The sequence below is a fragment of the Mercurialis annua genome, linkage group LG8 (assembly GCF_937616625.2).
Source record: "Mercurialis annua linkage group LG8, ddMerAnnu1.2, whole genome shotgun sequence".
Lineage (NCBI taxonomy): Eukaryota > Viridiplantae > Streptophyta > Magnoliopsida > Malpighiales > Euphorbiaceae > Mercurialis > Mercurialis annua.
The window spans coordinates 41,208,444-41,217,850 of record NC_065577.1 but is presented as its reverse complement, the minus strand read 5'-3'; the positions used below and the strand labels follow the sequence as shown (position 1 = coordinate 41,217,850).

Below are 9,407 nucleotides of genomic sequence, written 5' to 3'. Positions count from 1 at the left end.
AATATATATATATATGAGGTCAGGGGTTTGAACCCCCGATTCTCCTTAGACTCTAATTTATTTGGTTTAATTTTAAAAAATACATATAATTTCCGCTAATTCCGCTAACAACTAACGTAGAGTAGGTCCATCTTTGATATAAAAAAAACTGGTATAGCTAAAAAGAAAATTTGTTTGAAGTTGATAGTTCCATTAAATTTTGAATTGGGGCTTCTTTCAATAGAAAAAGCTGCATGACTCGAAACACTGATCTTTTACACTAAGACCAGGCCAAGTCCAAAGAAGAGTTTTGGGTTCAGATGAAATCAAGCAAAACTTTCATCATTCTTCTAATAAAACGCATATTTCAATTCGAATAATGCTATATAATCCTCTTTTTTAACCACCTTAATTAACCTACCTGACGTGGCAATCAAATAATGGATACATTTAAAGTTATTTTTTTGAGATATGTATTTTTGAGGAATTATACGAATTAAATACTGTCACGTAAGGTGAGTTAAAGAAGGTGATATAAAATGGTGGGTTAAATAGCATTTTTCTTTCAATCTTGTGCAATCACTTTTTTATATTTTATTTATCAAAGTTGAATCCTTATATTTTAAATTTGATAGACATTAAATCCCTCCATCACAAAAATGAGGTGAGCGTACTGCACATGCCATTAGAGTGTAGGATAAATGTTTTATAAATATTTTTAAATTGAGTCCTTGTATTTTTATTTTTATTAGAAGTCTCTCAATCAATTTTTTTAATCCTACTTGACACCGTTAATAATTTTTATAACAGAGAGATCGAATATTTACAAAATTAAAAGTGCGATACTTGATACACAAATTACAGTGAAGGAGCTCAATTCATAAAACAGAAAAAATGATAGCGCAAAAACCCAAAATATACATTTTGCCAATCCTCTTCTAATGATCAATTACACATATTTGATGAATTTCGTGTTTCTATTTCTGATAAGCTTATTCAATTATACTTTCTGGGTTTTAGCTTATTCATGTTCATATTTCTGTCTGTCAACTTCACATAAAAATCTTCTATCTTTATCATCTCCTAAACGAGATAGACGATTTCTTCATGTTCATTTCCGGATAAAAAAAATTATATTATACTCTGAATTAGTTATTACTGTTGTTGATCAAACTGTTGAAATAAATCAGTTTGATAATGAAAACCTCAAAAATAGTACTACTATAAGCAGTTAGATTTCATCAATAGCTAAAAGCTAAACCAAACACGCCGGAAGTGAACAATAGAGTTTCAAAGTTCCGATTCTTTTTACAAGTTGCATAACTGGTAGAGAACAACGTAGGCAAGTTCTAAGGGGCATATTCAGACAATTCTCCTACTTCTTTCCGAAGAGGTAAATATCATGTCTACAAGAATATCTAGGTTGAACAATGTGCTGTGAGTTTGTGATAGATCGACTGGTCGCTTGGCAGTAAGGGGCAAAGGCTACTGCACTGTCATAGGGGAAGAACACAAGAACATAAGGAGGAGTAGCGATGCCAGAAAGGAAATACACGTAAAAGCAAACTCTCCTCTGGCTCAAAAATATACCAAATAGAAACAGTGAAAAAAGGTTCAGGCTTTCAGATCTCAAAGTTCCCAATGAATTGAATGATGTATACCAAGCAAGCTCTCATTAATTCGTTCTAAGAGCAGCCGTTAAGATCCAGACACAAACAAACCCAGCCCGTCAAGATCCACACACCAACATGCATATATTATCTCTATCTACTCAAATATATGCATGTAAACTATGAACAGCTGCACTTGCTAGCTCTATGTACCGATATCATGTAAATTATTGCATAGTTGCATTTAGCTATCAAGAATTGAGTGATAGAGAATTCAGATGCAGCAAACACCACAAGCAATAACATTTAACAAATTCCTATTGCTATCTCCCAAGAATTATATTACCACCCATATAGAACTCAAGAAAATGGGAATATAGTAACTCAGAAAATAGCTATTAGGTTTCTCCTCACTCTTCAAAGCAGTTTCTTTTCCCGTCCTATATTGAATCTCTCATCATACTTCTATTCATCCTCTCATTGCCACCTTATCTGCCCTTCTTAGGACCCTCTTACAAAATTTGAAAATAGTCGGTACTCAACCCCGTAAATCAAAGAAGACATGACTCGAAAGTTCTCCCCCTCATCTATAAACGATAACAACTGATAGCGAATAGGAGTAAGCTCTTTAGCTTGGACAGTAATTTAAGTCCAAGTTGCTATTTTTCCAAAGTATCCAAGAAAAAGTTGTAAAACAACTATCTATTAAAATTCCCAGAACAACTTTCCATTGTTTGAATTTCCTTATTTAACTCCGTATACTATGTCTAGACACCTAAGGTTCTCAGAGGCAAAATACTTGATACGAACCCTTGTACATGTATGTGCTAATGTGCATATCTTCAAGTTTGTGAATACGCGGGTGTGTTAGAGATGACTTGTATTTGTAAATAAATTTGGTTACAAATACTTTTCATATTCAGGTTCAACCATATCATATCCACAATGAGAATTTAACATGCTGCTGAGCTATACACCTAAGCTATTAACCAATTGTTAGATCAACTACTACCTTAAATTTACACATAATGTGAACATCTCGTGAAGTAAGCATATCTAAATCAACATTGACATAAACAGCATAAGTAACAAAAACACAGCATCTCAATGATAATAGATCGAGTAAACACTCAAATCTTTGGCATCACATAGATTATATACACGCATAAATATATAAACACAACCATATAATTTCATAATTATAATCACTTCAAAAGCCGCATAAAACGAACAATTACCAGCCAAGTCGCTCAGTAATCAACACGGTAATCGCTGTAATCATCTCGGGTATGGCTACCGGCAACATTATCATGCTCAACTCTGTCAGCAATCTTATCTTCCTCATATTTTATTCCTTCCTCTAATGCAAGTCCACCTAATGTCCCTGCAACAGCGCCCACAGCTAACCCTGTCCCAAACCCTAATTTCCCTCCAACTCCTTTCTGCCTCTGAGACTGAGACTGATTATCATACGGTGACGCCGCACCGACTGAATAATCCACTGGAGCAGAGGGACCGCCGTAGCTGTTGCTATTAGTCCGTTCAAACAACGGCCTAGGAGGCATTGGTGGCGGAGCCGCCGCCGCCGAGTAATATCCTGAATAATAGGGAGAAGGCGAACTATACGTGTCGTGATGATACGATGGATACTGATGATGAGGAACCGGCGGTGGAGGTGGTGAGGCAGTGCTGTATCGATAATCGCGACTTGGCGGCGGTGGAATAGGGGCAGTATTGTAATAATAGCTCTGCTGAGGGGTAATATGGTAATCATGCTGCAATTGCGGTGGCGGAGGCGGTAAAGGACGCTCTTTAACTCCGAGTTTTATCCTTATCTTACCTTGAGGACGACCAGACGGTCGGATTAACTCAAACGTTCGGATCCGAGAATAGTCTTCCGGGTCGGATAAATCTTTTAACCCGACCCGGAGTGTTCCGACGAGCGGCTTCGGCGTTTCGCTGGATTTGGAGTGGAAAATCTCGAGCGTGAGGTAATATTCGTGGACAGGGAGTACTAGAGGGATAGAGAACCGCTCGTTCCAAACGGGTCGGGTGGACCCAGAATCGTCTGATTTTGTAGCGAGTCGTCTCGCCGGGTCGACCCAGAAAACGGCGTAGGATTTGAGGTCGCCGTTTTTCCAGTTGACATTTTTGAGGTGTTTGGCTGAAACTATAGTGAGATCGAGATCGAATGCTTTTAGCGGCGACGGACGATAAGTGGAGGCCATGGCTAACGTGCGCCCGTGGGTTTTGTGGTGCGTAGGATAAGGGAAGATGAGAACTGAAATTGGAAGAAAGTAACGCGGAGAAGTTAAGAGAGATTTGTTTAAGACAAGGAAATGGTGAATGACTGTTTTAACCTTGGCTTTCTAATCTAGACGACTTGTCGTATTTATTTAAACTATTCATTCATTGAACTGTAATGGGATCGGAAACGAGAAAAATGACAAGTTTTGAATTTATATGCCAAAATTTCTTCGCAAGTGTGACGTTTTTCATATGTTTGACCAAATTGAGGGGTGAATCTGTAATTAAAAAATAAAATCAAAACAATTTTTTCACAAGAATAAACACTTATAAAAACATCTCCAATAATACTCTTTAATATAAGAAAAAAAATTCAAAATATAAAAATTATTATATATACTAGTGTCGCTTTACGTGTTTCACACGTGGCTCGTAGTGTAATTTGTCAAATAATAACAATTATATTTATTATGAATGTGATAATTATATTTATTATGATTATGCTAATTATATTTATATTTAATTAATAATTATTTTAAATATAAAATATTGAATTAATTAGAATAGTAATTTATTAAAAATATTTTATTTTAATTAAAGTTGTAAATGTTTAAATAATAATTACATATTAAAAATAGTAAATTTTATAATATTATTTACCTTTATAGGAACATATTTTGTATTATTTATGGAGTTGATATCCGAGAGTATACTATTAAAATATTATAATTTTTATGATATATTTATTTTATATTAGAAACATAAATTTTGTTAATTTTCGATTTTATATCCTACCTAGTAATATTACAGAATATTATGAATCTTCAAGAACATGGCTACACAACAATCCTAATTGGATTGGGAATGTCACAATGTGCATCATTCATCGCATACAATGAATAAGTTGCCCACCTTTATAGCTAAACATTTTAAGTTGCCCACCTTTATAGCTAAACATGATTATTACCGATTATTACAATTTTATTTTAATAGGACTCTAACTATATTATCTCTCATTAGAATTTTAATTAGAATACATATATTGCAATAAATTAAATAGATAATTAATCAATGACCATAAAACCTTTATTTAATAATAAATTAGTAAGAATTATTTGGTAAATTTGCCTGTCCCCCCCCCATCCGTGCTTTTATATATAGTATAGATAAAGAGTAAAAAAATTATCAAATTTTTTAAATTAACTATTACAGTACATAGTTTCAGGTAAGTTTCTCCAATTAATTTCCTAATAGATTAGGCTATTAAACATATCACCCAGCTCAATGAACTATCACAATCCTGTAAAGACTCGGGCAAAGTAATAGTATTAAGCGAAAAAACAAAGATACTACATATGATCATGAGCATGCAAAGGGGCTGCCGTCAGTTCTATCAGCAATTTGGTCTCAGAGCTTTCTTCTAATGAATGTACTTCAACATGCTCATCGAAATTATGTATCCGAGTAAAAAATACGTCGGTCTATTGCAGTTCGGCAGGTTTAAGCTTCGACTGCCGGTTATAGCTATTACAGAAGCTGAGGAGAAATGGTGGTATGCAGAAGCCGATGACGGTCTCCAGTAGTCTACTTTATTACTTCATGCTTGTGTAACTGTGTTTACTGTCTATTCATGTTTCTATATGATTCAAGATCCTTCAACCCCTCCCTACAAGCTTATTGGCTTCCCTGAAACCTGCCATAAATTAAGCTATTAGATAAAGTAGGCAAAGGGTCAACAACAACACGGTCCTTAAACTTATAACTCGGAGTTAAACTCTGAAGTTATTTTGATCAATTAAAACAAATACTTTCTAATTTTAGGTCAATTAAGGATAATATTCTCTATTTTTATGTCAATTAAGGATAAAACTGGATCCTGATCATGAACTTGTTCATATTGTACAATTTTGTCCGTAATTCATCATAAAATATTATTAATTGATCAATATGGTTGAGACTGAGAATGAGCTACTGGAACCCGAGTCACATTTTCAGAGGTTTTGACCATTTACTAGAATTAAATCTCAATACAATAAACCATTTCTTTGCTAGATATTTCTGCAGTACAGTAAAAATGCAAAATACTGAAAATGCCACTAAGAAATGCAATATCTGTTGTTGCATGCAAGTAGTAGGCATTCAAACACAACCCTATTTCAATTACACTACTATTCTTGTTAATGAGATTTAACAAGCCTCTATGAGATAATGTCCTTGATGTTACTCATGCGCTGTTTCTGTCAATTTTAATAACGTGACGGACCAGCTGGAGTCCTATATGGATGTCTAAATCACATATGTTCATAGTTGAGCATAATGCAACGATACGATATCATAAAAAACATAATGCAATCCACATCAAATAAATAGCAAGCACATTCACCGCTAAAAATTGAAATGCGAAGGCTAGAAAGTCCTAAAAATTGAACCTGTTTCTTAAGATAATATGCTAACTTTGCACAAACTGTTGGAATTCCAACTCCTTGTAAACCAGCCTGTATTTTGCGAAAACAAATTCAGACAACTCCCCACCCATCAATTTCACAAGCTCATGATGCTCAATCTGCAACAACAAAGAAAATAACTACTGTTAAGCAAATTAAAGATAAATGAAACAAGAAATGATAAATATGTACTTAGAAGTTACTGGTGTAGAGAAATTGTGGATCCTGACAATATTATTGCTTTAGAAGCCTATTAAATTTAGAAAAACACAAACCTTTATAAGCTGATGGTCTGGTTTGATTGCCGACACCAACTGCTTGGTCACTCTGACTGAACAAACCTTCTAACAGGAAGACTCACCTGCCACCAAAATTAACCATCAATTATCATTATTTCGGTTATTATTAGGCAATTGCAGAAGCTTTTAATACACTTTCATTTAAATACATCTGCATGCAAAACAAAATTTAAAAATCACTAAATCCACTATGATATGCTCAAAATTGTAGCACTTACAGGCTGCCAGAAGCATCATCATGAGCACGAATTGACCCAGACATGACTAAGCCCAACCAAAACCAGTGAAAATGTAGGCATTGCTGGCCTGAAATGATGAGGAGAGCAAATCTCAAACCCTAATTACTAGAACTTAAACACATATATCAAATACAAAATAATCACATCTATATTACCTGGCCAGGAGAAACGAGTTACAAATGAAATCCGTCTGTTTTAAGAACATTCAACAACATGAGTTAGTAAAGTTAAAGGAAAACTCCACAGAACAAACTAAAGTGTGCCAGTTTTGAGAATATCTAGCATACCAGAAATAACCACCCAACAAGTTCCCTGCTGAAGCTGCTATTGCCAGAGCCGAAGGCCCTTAGCAGGTTTTCTAGCCAATTACATCAGTTGATCTCATTTAAGAAGACCAGGGCCCTTAAACTGTCAGTGATTCTGGGCATCCATGGTTCAAAATATTACAGCCAATTCTACATGTCAGGACAGAACATTTTTAAGCATTCACTTTCCAACACAATTAAAATGCTGTTTCGTGGAGCTCTTAGATTTGGCAAGCCCGTCCATCAACCTGTTGTATGTAGCAATATCAGGTATAAATTCCGCATCCAGCATTTCGTCCACCAAAGCTTCCCCTTCTTTCTTTTTCCCCTCTCTTGTATATCCATATACCAAAGTATAATACGTCATCTCATCCGGTGCCAAACCTTTTCTGGAAGCCAAAATTCTTAATTTGTTAGCATCAACTGTTCTCCCTACATTGCAAAGATCTTCAAGGAGACAATTAAAGGTCACCATATCCGAAACCATACTCTCTTTCACCATCCTCTCCATCAATTTAAACGCTTCTTCTACTTTTCCTAGTTTCCTCAAACCTTCTATCAGTGTAGTACAAGAAATCAAGCTAGGAATACTCCCGTTCCTCCACAGCTCATGCAGCAACTCCAAAGCTGCATCCACATTTCTTTTCCGACAAAGTTTCTCCACAAGTTCACAGAAATCATATTTAATAGGCAAAACCCCTTTTCTCGAAAAATCAATCAACAATTTACAAGCCTCCAATCCTTTATCTTCCCTACAAAGTCCATCCACCAAAATTTCACAAGTCACACTCGAAAATCCACAGCCTAAATCAATCATCTCATACGCCATTTTAACCCCATCTTCGAACTTCCTCTCTCTAAAAAACCCTCTAATCAGAGTATTAAAACTAACCACATTAGGACTACACCCTTTCACCCTCATTTCCTTAAACAACTCTAAAGCCAATCCAAACATATCATTCTTACAATAACTACTAATCAAGATATTAAAAGTAAACACATCCGGCTCAACTCGATCCTTCAACATTCTACTATAAACACCAACACCCTTATCATGTTGTCCACATTTCACACACCCATTAATCAAAATATTATAAACACTCACATTAGCCTTCCCATCAATCAATTTCTGCATAGTATCAAAAGCAACCAATGCATCATTCAATTTCCCAGCTCTACAATACGCATTAATAGAAAACCGAAAAATCGGTTCGATTCTTGGACACGAAAATATACCTTGAGAACAAGGACACGGATTGGCCGCCATGAACGAAAGAAGCGAACCGAGTTCAAAGAGTCGGTTAGTAATGGTAAGAATATGAGCCATCCATTCAAAAGTTGAGTGATCATGGCAAAATGAGTCATTGGTGGATGCCCAATTGAAGATTAAGTAATCATAGTGAGTGAATAGAGGGTGGTGGTGGAGCTTTGATTTGAGGAAATGGAGTAGGGTTTGAGGGTTTAAGGGTTTTGATTTGAAGTGGGTTTGAAGGAGGTTAAAGAGATTGGATTGGTGTGAGGTTGGGGTTAGGGTTAGAGTTGGGAGAGGAGTTGGAGGTACTGGTGGTGGGTTGGGGAGAGGCGGTAACGGCGGTGGAGACGGTGGCTGTGGTGGTGGTGGGTTGAGTTTTTTTAAAATTGGGAGCGGGAGTTTCTTCTTGAATGACATGGTGTTAGATAATAATGTTCAGTAAGGTTAGATTAGAAGGCATTTCGGAGATAGAGGTGTGCCGGCGAGAGTGATGAGGTGGTTTTTTGCGGCGGGAAGGGAGCTTAGAATGGCGGAGAAGCAGTAACAGATATTGTGTGAACAGAAAGTAAAAAATGTGCAAAGGTTCAACTCGGTCCTTCAATTTGTGATTCAAAATTAAATAACTCGGTTATTGTGTTCAATCAAAGATACTACTCCCTGTTTTGGGTCAATTAAGGGAAATATGAACAAGTTTAATATACGGAATGATCAACTTTATTGTTAATTGACTAAAAAAAGACATTATTCTTAATTGATAAAAATAATTAAAAATAAATTATTCATTTCTAAATCGCAAGTTCATGAGCTGAATTGGTAGTTTACTCATACAAATTTGCTAATATTAATCTTGCTGAATTGGTAGTTTACTCATACAAATTTGCTAATAGTAATTTAAAAAAGAGTTAATTCAACCTTTAAATTTATAAATCCGGATTTTTAATTTTTTTCGATAATTAAATTTTGAACACTTTAAGTCATGTAAGTCCTAATTTATTTATTTTAACACGCGACTTATTTGATTCCGAAATACAA

General features: G+C 35.3%; 2 protein-coding genes across 3 annotated transcripts; both read right to left on the bottom strand.

Moving 5' to 3' along the window:
- Positions 1–1,177: 1,177 nt before the first annotated feature.
- On the bottom strand, positions 1,178–3,925 carry LOC126660101 (protein SRC2). The gene is made up of 2 exons (XM_050353435.2): positions 2,828–3,925; positions 1,178–1,472 (listed from the first exon to the last, which is right to left on the bottom strand). The coding sequence occupies exon 1, from the start codon at positions 3,815–3,817 to the stop codon at positions 2,840–2,842; it is 978 nt and encodes a 325-aa protein (XP_050209392.1). The 5' UTR covers positions 3,818–3,925; the 3' UTR covers positions 1,178–1,472; positions 2,828–2,839.
- A 1,085-nt stretch (positions 3,926–5,010) lies between these two features.
- LOC126661354 (pentatricopeptide repeat-containing protein At2g36240) lies at positions 5,011–8,996 on the bottom strand. 2 transcript variants are annotated; one of them, XM_050355183.1, is made up of 6 exons: positions 7,106–8,996; positions 6,974–7,008; positions 6,798–6,885; positions 6,556–6,641; positions 6,266–6,399; positions 5,011–5,529 (listed from the first exon to the last, which is right to left on the bottom strand). In XM_050355183.1, exon 1 carries the CDS (start codon positions 8,790–8,792, stop codon positions 7,305–7,307), a length of 1,488 nt encoding a protein of 495 aa, XP_050211140.1. In that variant the 5' UTR covers positions 8,793–8,996; the 3' UTR covers positions 5,011–5,529; positions 6,266–6,399; positions 6,556–6,641; positions 6,798–6,885; positions 6,974–7,008; positions 7,106–7,304. The 2 variants fall into 2 exon arrangements, with proteins under 2 accessions (XP_050211140.1, XP_050211141.1); XM_050355184.1 differs by having other exon boundaries at positions 6,798–6,880.
- Between the last annotated feature and the right edge of the window lie 411 nt (positions 8,997–9,407).